At 37.8% G+C, this 18,034-nt stretch overlaps 1 protein-coding gene across 3 annotated transcripts in view; it reads left to right on the forward strand.

Annotated features, from left to right (window-relative positions):
• FHL5 (four and a half LIM domains 5) overlaps positions 1–3,707 on the forward strand; it is a 44,529-nt gene extending 40,822 nt beyond the window's left edge. For all 3 annotated transcript variants that reach the window (XM_019808363.1, XM_019808364.2, XM_011235297.2), the window contains exon 6: positions 261–3,707. In XM_019808363.1, coding sequence (XP_019663922.1) covers positions 261–424 — 164 coding nt within the window. In that variant the 3' untranslated portion in view covers positions 425–3,707. The remainder of the gene's footprint in view (positions 1–260) is intronic.
• The last annotated feature ends 14,327 nt before the right edge of the window (positions 3,708–18,034 follow it).

Genomic DNA, 18,034 nt, shown 5'->3' on the forward strand with positions numbered 1-18,034 from the left:
TGTATATTAAGATTCTACCTACTTTTGTAGATTATGGAAAAAGTTGGCTGGGAATCAGGCTGGATCTCATCGGAGGAACTTGCCTAGGGTGACATTCCCAGATGGGCACAGGGCATGGGAGGCCACATTCCTTTTCAGGTTACTTGTCTCTATGTAGTCTTCTTGCTCTTTACTGTTCTCTGCAGTTGCAAGGAGGATACCTGGTGGAATGCTTAGTCTCTTCATTGAAAGAATATTCTTTCCCCCCAATTCCTTTACAGGTCTCAGAGGTGCCAAGTTTATCTGCTTTCAAGACCGCCAGTGGCACAGCGAATGCTTTAACTGTGGAAAGTGCTCGGTCTCCTTGGTGGGGGAAGGCTTCCTGACCCAGAACAAGGAAATCTTCTGCCGCAAATGTGGCTCTGGATTGGACACTGACATCTAGAGGGAGACTCTTTCCTCACTTGAAATCCGCCTTTTTTTTGTTCTCACTAAATCCAGAACTTGCTTGAAGTAGTATTTCTGACTTATGTTTTAGCAAATATTAGCATAGAGTTTATAGCGGGAGGATTTTTGCGTACATTCTGATTGAACTGTATCATAGGAGCTCAGAAAAAGCACAAACAGGAATGAATACAGCCTAACTCACAAAGGCACCTCTCCTTGCAAAATACTGCACTCTGCTGTTAAAAACATAGGAAAATATCTCCTTATTATAATCAAACATCTGACCTATACCTAGAAGTCACGGATGTTATTACTGAAGACTGTTTTTCAGAACTGCAGAGTAAAAAAGGAAATTAAAAGATTAAGTTGACAGGTACACGTGAAGCTAATGTTTGCATTCCTAGCTAGCTAGTTATATATAATGTGATAGATTGGCTATTCATGGTAGAACAACAAAACTGATCAGGGAAAACTGAGTAGTAATCATCCTATTTGAGAATTCTGTCACTTTATCATTCTTTTATTCACACATACTGACTTTGGAGTTGCAACACAAAGCTGCAATTTGCCCTCATCCATACTGCTTCCACAGCTGGTTGGTTCCATGTTTAACAAATGGAAATGAGAATTTGGACACTATGGCTCTCATACTCTGCATGGGTATAAAGGGGTCCTCTCTACCTAGGGATAGTAAAAGCCCAGGTTTCAACACATGTTGTGTCAAGTGCATTTTCAAAGCCCAGAATGATTTTTCTAAATACTTACAAATTCCATGAAAGAGAAGTCTGTTCTTTCAAATGAGCTAACCAGGGTAATCATTGTCCCCAAAGGCGAACCTTTAAAGTAAATAGATCATTAAGTCATCACTTGTGGAAATGAGTTTTAGGGAAGGGATTGAGCGATGGAACATGACTTTCATCCAGATATCTAAAGGCATAATAGAATGCATAATTAGCTCTGAGCTTCACGCATTTTGCCTTCTAAAATTACACAGATGATTAATGGGAAGACATAAAAGTGGGCTTTAATGAAATCTAGTAATAATAAGAAGTGAGAAAGAATAATTCACTGCTGATAATTCAGGACCTGCAAAGCAGTACGACAGAGCAATGTGGGCTGTAGACGAGTCGTCCCCACTGTTGCTCACACCTATGCCACCCACCTCACCTCATGCCAACCGTGTCCCAAGAGTTCCAATCTCCGGCATGGCCCAGAGCTGCATTCCCAACCCTGAGCAGCCATTCTACAAATAAGTCAGTGTTTATTGGTCACAAGAGAAGTAACAGCCTTAGTGAAAAGTCTATCACCATATGCATTCCTTTCTACCAGATATCAATTGATAATGGCCCTACCTAGCTGCTTCTGGGCAATATTTTCCACATTATGAGGGACAAATGGAAGCAACCTCTTTGCTCCATCGTCAGTTATTGTCCTTGTTATAGTGTCACATAGCTGGAGTAGAGGGAGGTCAGGAGAAGAAACCCACACAGACATAACATTTTTATAAGTGTCTTCTCTCAAAAAACCATATAGCATTAAAGGTTCTGATTGAAATCTAATTATATGATGTAGCTGATTACAATGATTAAAATAGTATCACAGGAGATGCAATTAAAATTGTTATGGAAACACAATTTTTGAAATAGTTCAAAAAGCAAGGACATTTGGAGATGCCAACAATTTAGAGCTGCTAATAAAAGGGCAGGTTACAAAAGCTATTTGAAAGATATAACTGGTTTTTTGTTTGTTTGTTTGTAGTAACAACGCCAAAATAATTTTTCACATTCACAGCATAAAATGTAGGTAAAACTACCAATGTTTTTCCTGCATTGTTTGAAATTGCACATATAGAACTAAATACACCAATTGTTCTATGATCCAGAACATGATAGTGCATTCTATATTTAGAAAACCAAGCCCTTCTAGGTCTGGATAAATATACAATATGTAACACTGTCTCAGTTAACCAATTATAAGAAAATGTGCAAAGTGTAATGTTTTCTGAGTTAAACAATTAATAATATTTAAGCATTTTGCCTTGTGTATGGAGTGAGTATGCCCAGGATTAAGCCTGCATTCTATCTGTACAATTAAAATTCACAGAATCATTTCTGAGATAGAGATTCTGTTATCCTTTGATACGTAAACTTAACTATATATATTTTCACATATAAATAATGCTATATTTAGAATATAGCTTCATTATCAGGTATGTTTTGTACCGTGCACAGAGTTAGAGTTCAAACTGTTGTGGTTCTGGGGTGGTGGGAGATCAGGGTATAGAAATGTGAGATTGCCAAATACAGAGATCTTCCCTACATCTGATAAACAGTGCCACTGTGGACGTAATACACAGATGCAAAACAACGAAGAACACCTCATTAGACTGCCATACACACACAGATCCAAGTAGAAATCCGGCACTATATCCTATAATTGATTTGGGGTCAGTTAAGAGAAAAGCTCTCTAGTTGACCTATCCAAAGATGGAATAGACTGCCTCAGGGAGCAGCGGGCACCCAATGATTCACGGAGTGACATCTGCACAGGCAGGAAAGCAGTTAGAAGCCAATCCTGTATGCTAATAACAGCCAGACAGCTTGGAGGTAGCAGAGAGACTGTGCCAAAGAGCAAGAAGAAATGAGATAGCTAAAGAGAAAAGGTAAGAGGAAGACAGAATAGTAACTCTGAGGACAGAAGCTTTCTATCTGATATAACAGGCACTAGAAAGTTACTAACTGCTCTTAAATCGAGGAGAAAAGCATTATGCCTGTGTTTGTGGAGCATTACGCTAATGATTCTGTATGGCCTAGAACTGAAGAGGGCAGGATTTCAAAGGCTAAGTCTCTTAATGCAGTAACACGTTTGGTGAGTGGCTACAGAAAAGAATGAAGGAGAAATGGGTAATGCAGGCCAAGAGCTATCAATGAGAATACAAGTCAACAAATCAAAGTATTTTATGTTATCATGTTAGCATTAAATATGACAAAGAAAAATGCAGAAAAGTATTTCTGTTTCCATAGTAACAGATAGGGTGCCCAATACATCGGGATGAAAGACTGTCCAACCACTGTGAAAATGCATAATGCTGTCACAAATGGTGTTGGTTAAAAATTGTTGCGAAATATAGAACCACAAACAAAAAATCAACCTAAAAACATATGCCTGATGTTAGTAACACCATTTTTGAATTTAAGAAAAAAGGTGTCTTTTAATCTACTACTTGTTGATAATAATTCATATTTTAAATAAGAAAATGATTGTTACAGTATGTTTAAGTGAGCACATAAATTATTCTGAAATACATTTAGATAGATGTTTACTATTGTAATAATATAGTTTTTACTTATTTTACAAATTGTCATTTTCAGAAGTTTCTTATGCTGAATAAATTTGCATAATACAAATTCCTCAAACTGTTTTTAAAGATTTATTTTTTACATTAACTGTGCCAGTATGGAATAGCTTTGTGGTGTTTCTACTTCTATTACATAAGGTAGCATGATGACTTTCACCTTCTTGTCCCATCCATTTTTACAATACCCAAATTAACTATATGTTCAGATACCATTTCAGAGTATTAATATAAAAACAGCATTAACTGAATTCTGTCTGACCCAAATAGTCATGCCTCTCTTGTTAAACTAAGAGAAACACATCTGTGATCTTTCTTACAGTGATCAAATTTTTAAATATTCTAAACTCGGAGTTATTTTATTTCTAATTATCATTTCTGTGATTATAAAAATGTCCTATCAGAAAAGGCCCATTTTAATTTAACTATCCTGTTTTGTCTGAGATAGTCTTTAGCTAATTTCTTATTTAGATATTGGAGGAATTGCTGGAATTCTTAGAGATTTTAAAGTTAATGGGTACACAAAGGATACAAAAATACTGATTCGAAGGGATATAAACATAGGCACCCCATGTTTATAACAGCATTATCTACAATAGCCAAATTATGGAAAGAGCCCAAATGTTCATCAACTAATGAATGCATAAAGAGGTGTGGTATGTATGTAAATATATATATATATGCATATATATGTATATATATGTATATATATACATATGCATGCATATGTGTATATATAATGGAATATTACTTGACCATAAAAAAGAATGAAATCCTGCCATTTGCAAAGACATGGATGGAGCTAGAGAGTATTATGCTAAGTGAAATAAGTCAGTCAGAGAAAGACAAATACTATTTGATTTCACTCATACATATGGAATTTAAGAAACAAAACAAATGAACGTGGGGGGGGGAAGGCAAACTAGGAAACAGACTCTTAACTATAAAGAACAAATGGAGGATTACTAGAGGAGAGGTAGGCAGGCAGATGGGTTAAACAGGTGATGGGGTTTAAGGAGGACATTTGTGATGAGCATTGGGTGTTGTATGTAAATGATGAATCACTAATTTCTACACATGAAACAAATATTACATTGTTAACTAACTGGAATTTTAAAAAAAAATTGGAGAAGAAAAAAATAATAAAGCTCTTGGGTACAGAAAACAGATTGGTGGTTGCCAGAAATGGGGAGTGGAGGAGGGTAAAATTGGTGAATGGGGTCAAAAGGTACAAAATTCCAGTTATAAAATAAGTCATGGGGATGTCATGTACAGCATGGTGACTATAGTTAATAATACTGTATTGCATATTTGAATGTTGCTAAGAGTAGATCTTAAGAGTCTCATCACAAGAAAAAAAATTGTAACTAGTATGATAACTTGTAGGTGATCGTTTTGCAATATATACAAATACTGAATCATTAGGTTATATACCTGAAACTAATATAAGGTTATATGCCAATTATATCTCAAAAAAAATCATGGTGGCTTTAAACTCTTATTTTATCCAAAGAGAACTTTGTGTCTGTAACACAAGCCTTTAAGAAACTAGCTAATTCACACTATAAGCATTAGTTAGGTTCTCTTCAGAATTATGTTATAGATTATGAGTTCATTTAATGTCCAGATGTGTCCCACAAAGAAACATTTGGAAAAAACATCTCTTACCAAATATTTCTAGTTCATTTTTGAAAATTACATGGCTTTGAAATATAATGAAAAAAAATTTTTTAAAGATTTTATTTATTTATTTGACAGAGACAGCCAGCAAGAGAGGGAACACAAGTAGGGGGAGTGGGAGAGGAAGAAGCAGGCTCCTAGCTGAGGAGCCTGATGTGGGGCTCAATCCCAGAATGCTGGGATCACGCCCTGAGCCAAAGGCAGATGCTTAACGACTGCACCACCCAGGCACCCCAAAATATAATGAAATTTGAACGGGTAACTCAAAAAACTTTATGTCTTGGAATAGTGTTTCTTCAACAAAAGAGTCAGGATGTCACTAGAAATTTTATCCTGAACCTCTCCCCTAAGAAATGTCAGACCTTTAGGTCTCTATTATTCAACCAGAAACATTTTAAGAGTTAGCTCGGGGTAACTGTAAAGGTCTTGTAAAGAGGACCTTTTTTTAGGGACAGGTAAAAAAAGATCTACCAAAACTTGGGGAAATATGTCATAAGATAGATTTGACCTTAGATTTTCAGAAATTACTGTATCTGTATTTCTCATGCCAACATCACAAAGGGACACCAAGGAGCAAGGATACCAAGAGTCTTCACTTTATCCTCCCAGAGAAATTAGAGATAAGTCCATCCACTAAGACATCCGTATGGCTTCCAAGATGGTACTAAATATGCATCATCCAGAGAAAATTAGAGACATTCTTCTTCAGAATTCTGACCTTTCTGAATTTTCCTGAATGACCAGCTTTAGGACCAGTTTCCTCATTGAATGTGAAGGTGGGAAAGAGATTTCACAAACTGGGAACCAGAAAGGAGGGAAAACAAACAAGATTCATGCTCAAATTTGGGTCTCTATAAAAGAAATAACAGGATTTATGGGTATCCGGAATGACTGGATTGTAGATCTCTGTGGTTGAAAAGGAAACAGTTCACTGTGATAGAATTATGATCCATGTCACAGAGGAGCAGAGAGTATTTGGGTCAAATATTTTCCCACGAATGGTAATAAATTTATGGAGTGGATGTCCATAAAGGGTTCTCTGAACGAGAAACAGTAATGAGCTCAACAGACATCCATTCAATGACTCAAACAGTGACATTAAATGCTATTCTCATCACAAGCAAAAACAAAAATCAAGTTTGATATTTATGGAAGTCCATACACTAAATCCCAAAGGCTTATTCTTTCTCTATACAAATGACAGCCTATCCCTGGTTTGTCTCTATAGCATCACGTATGAAGCTGTTTATCTGAGAACCTCAATCCAAGCCCTCGAACAGTAAATGAATAAGGAAGTATAGATAAAGGACAAATGGAGAAAAAAGAATGGTGATAAAAATTGACATTCCTGAAAAAACAGAAAATTAAATAGAATTTTTAAACTTTTTCCCTATATTATCAAAAATTTCCAAAACTACAAGGCATTCGCAGGAAGCAAACTAAATGGACTAAAAAAATTGCTATAAAATTTTGCACTTGAGAGCTACAATATGGTATCTGTCTCCTCCCAGCAAGGGAAAGTACTCTCTCAGATGCCACCAAAGGTTATATAGTTGCCAAAGTCAATAATCAGTTGTTCTTCAGCATTCTCTGCTGTTGTGAGGTATTTTCTATTGTTGGCCTCTCCTTGTTTTTTCAAAATCTGATTGTAATAATCACTTCACTATGTATATGTGTGACAAATGATCATGGTGTACGTCGTAAATATATACAATTTTTATTTTAAAAATAAAATAATTTCAATAAAAAAACAAACCACAAATGATCAGAGGCAGTCCCATCACTAGATGTTGACAGCAGTCTTGGAAACATATCCTCTAACATAGTAATGATATTAAATATTTTCCTTACATTTATGAGATATTTTTTATGTTCAGTACATTTGTCATATTACTTTCATACATTGCTGGGGAGAGAAAAACACTTCTGGAGCACAATGTGGCAATGCATATTAAAAGAGCCTTTAAATTTTTTCATAAGCTTCGACCAAAATATTCCAATACCCAAGAACTTACACTGGGAAATCACTGAAGAGCCACACAAATATTTTTACGCTAAAATGTTCATTGCAGTGTTAGTAAAACCGACAAGAAACCAACCTAAAGGTCCAAATAAAAGGGAATATATATGTATATATATGCATATATATGTATATATATGTGTATATTTATGTGTAACTATATATATTGTAATTATACATATAATTATATGTATATACTTACATACACACACACACACACACATAAATAAAAGGGAAAAATTAATTATGGTAGCTAACTGCAATGAAATGCTTTCAAAACAGCCATTAAAAACATAACTTTAAAGGGCGCCTGAGTGGCTCAGTGGGTTATGCCTCTGACTCTTGATTTTGGCTCAGGTCATGATCTCGGGGTAGTGATCTACAGATCATGAGATCAAGCCCTGCACCGGGCTCCATGTGCAGCGGGGAGTCTGCTGGAGATTTTCTCTCCCTCGCCCTTCCTCACACACTCTAAATAAACAAACAAACAAATACATAAATAAATAAAATCTTTTTTAAAAAGACATAACTTTAAGACTACTTAATGGCATGGAAATATGTTTATGATGTAAGGTTAAGTGGAAATAGAATATTACGGGGAGCCTGGCTGGCTCAGTTGTTAAGCATCTGCCTTCAGCTCAGGGCGTGATCCCAGCGTTCTGGGATCGAGCCCCGCATCAGGCTCCTCCGCTATGAGCCTGCTTCTTCCTCTCCCACTCCCCCAGCTTGTGTTCCCTCTCTCGCTGGCTGTCTCTCTCTGTCAAATAAATAAATAAAATCTTTAAAAAAAAAGTGGAAATAGAATATTATAAAATAACATGTATGATATGATCCAATGTTGCTATTTATGTGTGAAGGAAAAGTCTACAAAGAAATATAATAAAATTTTAACATTCGCAAAAAAAAAAAAAATTCTTCCAATAGCATCCATGACACCAGTCTCTCTTAAGTCTCCTAAAACTTTGTACACAATTTATCTATTTCTTTTTTTTATAATTTATTTTGTTTTATTTTAGGTTTTTAATGTAATATTTCACTAGGATTTTTTTAAGAATTCTATAAAATAAAAAGAAAGAAATCATCTATTTCTTACAATATTTCTAAATATTCTCTGCTCAAGCTTCTTGCTCTACATTTTCTATGTTAATGACCTCCTCTAGTTTCATGATTTCAACTGCCCTTTTCTGTGTAGCTGCATCCCAAACTTACATCCTCTGCCTTAAATTCTGAGGTACAGTCTCAGACTTTTCACTGCTTTCTAGACAAATGCAACTCAGTGTTGTGCGAACAGTTCACTGCAACTCTATTACCCTTCCTGCAAACTCCACTTATCTTCCTATGCCCTGCATCTTAATTAATGCATTATCCAAAGACAGCCTTTATAATTTATGATTCGGGCATATGAAAAGATGCTCAACACCATTAGTCATTAGGAAAAACACAAATTAAAACCATGAAATACCACTTCACACAGACTAGAATGACTATGATATATAAGACAGTAACAAGTGCTGTTAAGATGTAAAGAAACAGGAATGCTCGTGCATTGCTGAAAAGTACATAAAATGGTGCAGCCACTTTGGAAAATATTTTGGCAGCTTCTCAAAAAGTTAAATATAAAGCTACCATAAAACCCAGCAATTCTACTTCTAGGTACCTACTGAAGAGATGTGAAAATATATGTTCACACAAATGCTCACGGCATCATTATTCCTAATAGCCAAAAAACAGAACAACTCAAGTACTCAAATGATGAACAGATCAGCAAAACACAGTATAGGCATAGACTGGAATATTACTGAATTATCAAAAGGAATGAAGTTCAGGTACATGTCACTGCATGGATTAACTTTAAAAACATTATGCTGAGTAAAAGAAGCCAGACAAAAAAGACCACAGATTGTAAGATTCCATCTATATATAATATTCCAAGAAGGCACATCTATAGACAGAGAATGGATGGGAGTGAGAATGGGAATTAATTCTAAGTGGGAATGAGGGACCTTTATTGAGGTGGTTGAAAATATTCTAAAACTCACTATGGACTCTGAGAAACAAACTGTGGGCTTCAGAGGGGAGGGGGGTGAGGGAATGGGTTGGGCTGGTGATGGGTAGTAAGGAGGGCACGCATTGCATGGTGCACTGGGTGTTATACGCAACTAATGAATCATTGAACTTTACGTCAGAAACCAGGGATGTACTGTATGGTGACTAACATAATATAATAAAAAAAATTTTTTTTTAATTTACTCAACCTCTAAAGCCCAGATCAAAGTTACCTCTTATGTAAAATCTTTACTAACATCCCTTAGAAAAATGTAATCATCATTCTTCAACTTTTCTAATTCTGTGAGCACTTTGAACAACTTGATTTAAATTACAAGTTAGGAATGGGAGGCAATCTAATTAAAAGAAGACTGTCTTTGGAGCCAGAAAACAACTGTGTTCAGATCTCAGCTCTGGCACTTCCTCGGTGTGTGACATTCCGTAAAGTTACTGAACTGTCTGGACCTTGGTTTTCCGATTTTGAATTGGGGATCTATACTACGAACTTCAAAAAGTTGCGATTAATATTAAGTTAAATATATGCAAACTGTTTCATGTCTACCTGGCACATATTTAACTCAGTAATATTTTATTAAATATCAATTACCTTCATCTTCCTTCCGACCCCCCAATCCATCCCTAGGCCGTGTGTTTATTCATCTTTCACAAACCCAGTGCTTAGCAAAATGTTTGGCACTTGATAGACAGCAACTAAATACTTACTAAACTAAATTCTAGTTGTGCAAATATTATCTCTATACTCGTATTCTCCCTATGTTGACTGTCAATTACCATGACTGAGCATGTAAATCCCTCTTGCTACTCACCTTGATCATCTTATGGAGAGTGGCCCACATAAGAAGCAGCTAGACTGAAAATCAGAAACTGTGGTTTCAGGTGTCTGCTTGGAATTTTTCAAGTTGATGTCACTGTTTCCTCCGTCTAGAGACTACTGATCTCTAGAGTGTGCCTCTCGGCCAGCACTCACACGGTTGTCCTGAGACACTTACTTCTCAGGTGTTCTGCAGAAGAACGGGCTGTTTCTGAGGTTTCCCTCGAGGATCTCGAACGTAGATTTTGCCTACACCGCACAGCTTTATGTGAAGCCAGACCATCCCAGGCCTGCCAACTAGGGAGTCAATCTGTCCAACAAGTTTTGTATCATGTACTCACAGACAGAAATATAATTGCACTTACTTTGCTTAAACGGCAAAATGCATTCTCTGTGTCTCTCAAACGTACAGAGGATTTTACTTTAACCTGTTGCTGAGTATGTGTAGCTTTGGGCATCTTCAATTCTCTTATCGCGCGGGAACAGCATGAATGGGCTGCCCCGGTCATCCCAGGGTACGGCATTGCTCTCGTTCCTCCTTATTATTCCCCTTTCCTTGACAGTTTCACTTCTCCTGTTTCGGTGTTTTTCTTTCTCTTAACATGCATTAATTCCCTCCAGACTTAGATTCCGACTGTTCACAGAATTACTTTGGGTGGAATGCCAGAAAATAAACATCTAGGCCCTTTTTGGATCTGTATTGCCTGGTCCTTAACCAGTCCACGCACTTCTGCTCCCTGATGCCAGATGCTTCTATATTAAGCTTTGTGTGTAGCTTCTAAGGATGGGATAATAGGGGTCTGAGGCCAGCAAATGTTCAGAGATGGGTCCTGAGATTTGGGGAAATAAAACACTCCAGGGATTGAAATTGTAGTTTAATTCTCATTCTTGGGTTTCTCACGAAATCTCTCTTTATCCCTCGTCAGAAGTATGTTTCCAGATACTGAAATGAGGTCTTTCCCAGTTGGTGAGCAGAATATCAAAATTCACAATGATTTTGATTCCCAAATCCAAAAAAAAAAAAAAAAAAAAAAAAAAAAAAGATACTTTGATTTGTGGTTCATTTTCTAACACGGGATCATTGTTGAAAAATTCTCAGCTAATTATCTTTTTTTGTGTGAATAATTGTAATCTCACGATGAGAGCAAATTCCCCTTCAAATACCTCCGATGCCAAATGCAGGCAGGTGTAGGCGACTCTGCGGTACTCCCCTCAATACAGACTCCAGGGTGCAGTGTCACCACATCCCCTGTATTGTGCAAGGAGTTGTCTTTGTTTTCCACAACAGTCTGATAAAACGGTACTTTCAATTATTCCCCTTGTACAGATGAGGACACTGAGGTTTACAGAGATTAAATGACTGCCTTGACTCGTTACAACATAGGCGGGCCTGACTCCAGACCATGTTGTCAGCTATGCAAATGATACCCTGGATACACTATGCCTCCTCTCTCTGCAGAGAACCTGGAATCGTCATTTTACATCATTCTCCACACGCTCCCTCCCTGGGGGTGCCAGTCTTCCACCTGTTGGATATCTTTCTCTTTTGTCCTTTTCACTTCCATGGTACAAGGCTTCATTACACCTCACCTGGACTCTTTAAATTGCCTCCTAAAAAGAAATATGTTTCCATGGCTCCATGGCCTCATTCTTTTTTCTATCCCTCATACTTCCTCCACCAGATACATATTTCTTAAGTAATGCCCGATCACGGCTCTGTCTTGCTTGGCAGCCTTGTTGGCTCTCCGTTAGATTCCTTCAAAATCTAGCCCCCTTCTCTCTCCTTAGGTTTCTCTCCCAGTATTTCTTCCACACTGGAATACACATCCTTGAGGATGGAGTCTTTGTATATTCTTTTCACCAGTATATATGTACCATCTAGAGCAGAGCCTAGCAAAACAGGTGCTCAAATAAGAATGAAGAAATCTTGTGGTTTAGCCAGATCTTATTACTCATTGCTCCTAAATTAAATAAACCCTAGACTTTTTTCCAACTTGATTCCTTTGCTTAAAATAGTCTCCTACCGAGGGAGTCTGCTCTACCTTCTCCACTTATATGATTTAATTTCCATTAAAATTTATCTATTATTCAAGTTACAGCTCATAAGTCAACTTCCCCCACTGGAAACATCCTTTTCCTTCTCCATGCTTTGTTTATAATAAATTGACTCAGGAATGGGGCAATGTCAGGGGCGCCTGGGTGGCTCAGCCATTAAGCGTCTGCCTTCGGCTCAGGTCATGATCCCAGAGTTCTGGGAATGAGCCCTGCATTGGGCTCCCTGCTCAGCGGGAGGCCTGCTTCTCCCTCTTCCACTCCCCCTGCTTGTGTTCCCTCTCTCTCTGCCTCTCTCTCTGTCAAATAAATAAATAAAAATCTTTAAAAAAAAAAAAAGAATGGGGAAATGTCTTATTCAGCTTTGTATCCCCCATAATGTTGAATATAAAATTAGCCTAAATAAAGGTTTGTTGATTATTTAAATTGAACTGAGTCTGGGTACAAGCCAATTCTGAACTTCTTCCTCATAATTAGTAAATACTGGTACACATGCAAACAAATAAGAATGGTAAAAATAGTAATGACACTGAACACTAAGTGCTTTGCGTGGGTTTAATCCCTCCAGCAGCCCTAGGAGGCAGGTACTATCATTTCCGGATGGGGAAACTGGGGAACAAACAGGTTAAGTTCTCCAAATTCCCAGAGTTAGCACAAGGAAGACCCCCTACTTTACATCAGGAGGTTTGACTTTAGAGCCTATGCTTTTACCCTTGGACACTACTGCCTCCTCCAACATTGGAAAGAGAGGAATTTTTTTTAAAAGAGCCAAATATAGACACATTTGTCTATGCCACAGGCCTGTAAGCATTCAAACATTTAGAAATTGAGCATACAGTAGCCCCCCCCCTTATCTGCGGAGGATACATCCAAGACTCCCAGGGGATGCCTGAGACCACAGACAATACCAAACCCTATATATACTATGTTTTTTTCTATACATACATGCCTATGATAAAGTTTAATTTATAAATTAGGCCCAGTAAGAGGTTAACAACAATAACTAATAATACAGTAGAGCAACTGCGACAATATACTGTAATAAAAATTACATGGGTGTGGTCCCTCTCTCAAAATATCTTACTGTACTGCATGCACCCTTCTTCTCGTGATGATGTGAGATGATAAAATGCCCACAGACTGAGATGAAGTGAGGTGAATGACATACAATTAGGCCACCACTGACCTTCTGATAGGTCGGAAGGAGATCCAGATCTGCCTCCAGATCGCACTTGACCCCTGGGTCACTGAAACTGCAGCAAGCAAAACTGGATAAGGGGGACTACTGTCTTTGGTTTTCTATTCTACTGAGTGTCCACAATTTTTTTTAAGCAACATTACAAGAAGTCATAAGACCTAATGAATTTTTTTTACATTAAAAAAATTAACCAACAGATCAATAAAAATGTGAGAAGAGATTTGAGGCACAATTTGTGGAAAACTATTTGTTTTGTTAACACAAAAACATTCCCTTCCAGCAGTAGGAGGCCTGGAAATCATAGTTTTGTGATAATGTTGAGTCTTAAAATAAAGACATGGTTTATTCTTTGAATTATCCACTAGATGGCAGAAAGTTGTTACTGTCCAAAGCAACTTTACAGAATTAATCCCAGCTCCTTAGTTTCAGATTTACGCAAATGCTTTCCCCTCTACTGCTAGCCTGGCTGGCCTTTTCACATACGGCATTATAAAGCAAACCACTATTTTTATTTTTATTTTTTTTTAAAGATTTTATTTATTTATTCAACAGAGATAGAGACAGCCAGCGAGAGAGGGAACACAAGCAGGGGGAGTGGGAGAGGAAGAAGCAGGCTCCTAGCGGAGGAGCCTGATGTGGGGCTCGATCCCACAACGCCGGGATCACGCCCTGAGCCAAAGGCAGACGCTTAACCGCTGTGCCACCCAGGCGCCCCGCAAACCACTATTTTTAAGCTGGGAAAAATCAGAGGCTTTCACAGTAATAAATATTAGGTATGAGTATGCTAATTATATGTTTGTGCTGCTCTGCTTTAACATAGTACCAACAGATGCACAGACATTTGGGGAAGGGCTGGGATCCCACAAAGAATGTTCCATCCACATGTCAGATATTAAAGTTAAGCAGAAAAGCCTCCAGTAGGATGGTTTTCTGTAACTTTCAGGCCACAGCTCTCACTCCTGTTACACGGTAGTATTGCCCGAGGGCCCTACCCCAGACCCCAAATCTCTGATGGTGGAGACTGGCCTCGGTATTTTTTCAAAGCCTCCTCATATAAAATAAGAAGATAGGACTAAACATTCTCATCTTTTTTCCAGCATCAAATTCTAGCATTAGTGTCTAACAACATACTCCATGAGTGCAAGAGCTAATTCTGTTCTAGGCCCTTCATGAATATTAATCTAGTCAATCCCCAAAACTATGACAGAATGGAGGAAAGTAAGACACAGAAAAGTTTCACAACTTGCCCAAGGCCACACAGGCGGAGGGAAAGATGAGACCCGACCACGCAGTCTGGTTCTAGAGTCTGAGCATATAACATGTTTTAATTCCCTCATAAATAGTTGCTTAGTGAATAAACTATATCCATCTCTATTTTTCTACCCATATCTAAAATTGCATCTGCACTAAAAATTATGGTTCCTACATTGTTATTTAAGCCGTAAGTGCAGACCTGTTTGGAAAATTAGCATACTGTATCTGGGAACTGTGCTATGGCAAAGGGCAACTCTTAAAAAAAACAAAATCAGTATATTTGGGAGTGCTGTTTTTCTGGATGAGATTGTAACTGAACTCAGTAATGTCTGGTATTTTGCAAAATAAGAGCATTTGAAATGCACTTACTGGAATTTTCAAGAAAATTCTAATTAAGTAAAGCGTATAAACACCTGTTGATAGAAGTTTGACTCCAGAGCTCATAATGACTAATAAAAATTGAGTTCTGTCCGTACTCTATTCTCTTTTTTTAAAACCTCACTTTTTTTTTTTTTCCTGGCATTGAGCAGGTCGGTCTCCTGACCCACCAGGGCGACCTTCCTTGGAAGCACACGTGGGTGTGGAATAGATTCTTCCCCACTTGGCTTATCAAGCTGAATTCCCTGGAGCTTCTCTTCGAAAAGTCATTAACACTTTTTGTCAACATTGCTCACTAAATGAAGACCTAGGGGACAGAGGCAAGTAGTAAGTATGATGTGCAGTTGCTGGGAACTTTTGGATGATCTGTCTTTGAGGAGAATAAATGTTCACAAGAACTAAATGCCCCTAAGGGTGACCATTATGTGGTATTATTTTTTTTTTCTTTTTATGATGGAAAAAATACACAAAAGTAGAATGAGTGAAGCAATGAACACTCATGTACCCCTCACCCAAATTCAATAATTATTAACTCTCTGCCATTCTCTTATCTGTACCTCTGCCTATCCCCTTTACCTCACATAACAGATTATTTTGAAGCAAATCCCAGACATGACATTATTTTATCTGTAAGAATTTTAGGGTCACTCTCTAAAAGAAAAGGGCTCTTTTTAAGAGAACATAATCATTATATGGTATTTAATTAGTAATTACATTTTTAGAACCCATTTTATCTAGATTCCATTCATTATTAGATGCCCCGGCCCTGAGGAGTGTAGGTTAGCACTGAGGAATCAAATTTTTATTTTCAGAAAGTGTTTTGTCAGATAAATTTTAACCAGGAAGAATATAAAAGTCTTCAGTACTGCACCAAAGTTTACCTTATTTTCCCCTATCACTTTGTTTAAACTTTAGACTATGTTTGATTCTTGTTAAATAGTTGTAATCTCCTTAGTAACTATTTCTTTGAGGAAAAACATATGTTTCTTCTGGGTTAAACGTCAGTAGCAAATGGTGCGTTAGATACTGGAACACAGTAATTTAACAAACCACAGAAGTGTGCTGTACGTCCCCCAAACTGTGGATTGGGTGATAATTTTTCAGCTGTGGAGAGACTTTTATTGCAACTGGACAGTGCAATGGAGGGGAGCTGTCTTTGGAGGAAGGACTATCAACAAGGAAAGGACTTGAAAACAGCTCTTTGGGCTTAGACGTTCTCTCTTGAAGACACAGGACTATTAAGGAAGCTGTCTCCCCAGGCAGAGATTTCTTGTGTGCAGTTAGTTACTTAGTGCATGAAGTCTCTGAGGTGTGGGCCACAGCGAGGAGTATTTCTCCCATGCTGTGTGCAAATTCCTGGAGATCAATGAGAAGCTTTTTCTAAACCACTGTCCCAGTCTGGACTGGCAGCCACCCAACATTTATCTGGGAGAGCCAGGCATAAATTCTGGCCTCACAAAGTGAAAAGGTGCAGAAAGGAAAGGCGACAGTTTACAATTGAAGACTATCTTCGGGGTTCCCAAAGGGCCCTAATGGCCAATTTTAGAGTTGGAATTGCACTTGGCACTTTGTTATGGCTCTGGGTCCTGAGTGCACTCTCAGTGGCAGAAAGCCAAACATGAGGAGAAGTGAGATATAGCCACATGAAAGTGATATTTCTATCAGCCTAAAATTAACTGAAAATTATGCACTGACATATTTAGCATAGGGAACCATCCTATCTTAAACAGTTCCCCAAAATGTATCTGGTAATTTCTTTCAAAGACCTATTTCAAATTTATCCATTTATCATTGAACTGATTCATGATCAACACTGTCTTCCCTCCTCTTTTTCTCTAGCAGTCTGGTTTTCTTAATCTTTCTTAATCTGGCACTGTCCTTCTCTTTCAAAGTACACTATCTAAACAAGTTTAGCTATTCTAATCGTCCTGAGTCACGACTTCCAGATATACTTAACATCACCAACTTTCCCCTTCTGTCAAGAAGCCAGTCCTCTTCCTCATTCTCTGTCTGGACAACATCCTGACACATCTAGCAGAATCAGGCAATAGAAGCATTTCTTTCTCTCTTTCTCTCTTTTTAATTAACCAAGGCAACTTCACTACCAGTTATCCCTGGTAAGAGTCAAAACCATGTCTTTCTCTCCCATACAGAACCTCAAACCCTTTGTTCTTTTCTCCCACATTCAATTATTTTACAAAATGGTTTTCATTCTTTCTATAAAGAATGAATTTCTTTCACGATGACCCAAGCATTGACGATAACTCAGGCACTTCATATACAGACTTCTGTACCCTGGTCAATGTACTACCCATTTCTCACCTCTCTCCCAGGAAACCTTCTGGAGGTGTGCTACATATAGTTCATCGAGGCATCACCTGTGTCCTCCTAAAGCTCATGCAATAATCCCTCAGCTGAATAAGTGAGGCAGCAACGAGCATATACTTTGGTGCCAGAAACACCTGCATTTAAATCTTTGTTCCATCCCTTACTCACTAGGTGACATTGGCAACGTTGTTTACCTCGCCTAGCTTTATTTTCTTTATGTATAAAATGGGTATGATAATAATAACACTTTCTCCATAGCATTGTTGCAAGGATTAAATTAACTAATATATAAAGTATTTACAAGGTGCCTGGCATGTAACTGTTTAACATGTGTGGGCTTTAGGGATAGAAAGTGAATTGAGAAATGACTAGAAACCCAAAGACTAAACTGTAGGATGTGCCATTTCTCCTTCTTCCTTACTCCCACTCCACCCAACACACACACACACACACACACACACACAC

The sequence above is a fragment of the Ailuropoda melanoleuca genome, chromosome 10 (genome assembly GCF_002007445.2).
Source record: "Ailuropoda melanoleuca isolate Jingjing chromosome 10, ASM200744v2, whole genome shotgun sequence".
Lineage (NCBI taxonomy): Eukaryota > Metazoa > Chordata > Mammalia > Carnivora > Ursidae > Ailuropoda > Ailuropoda melanoleuca.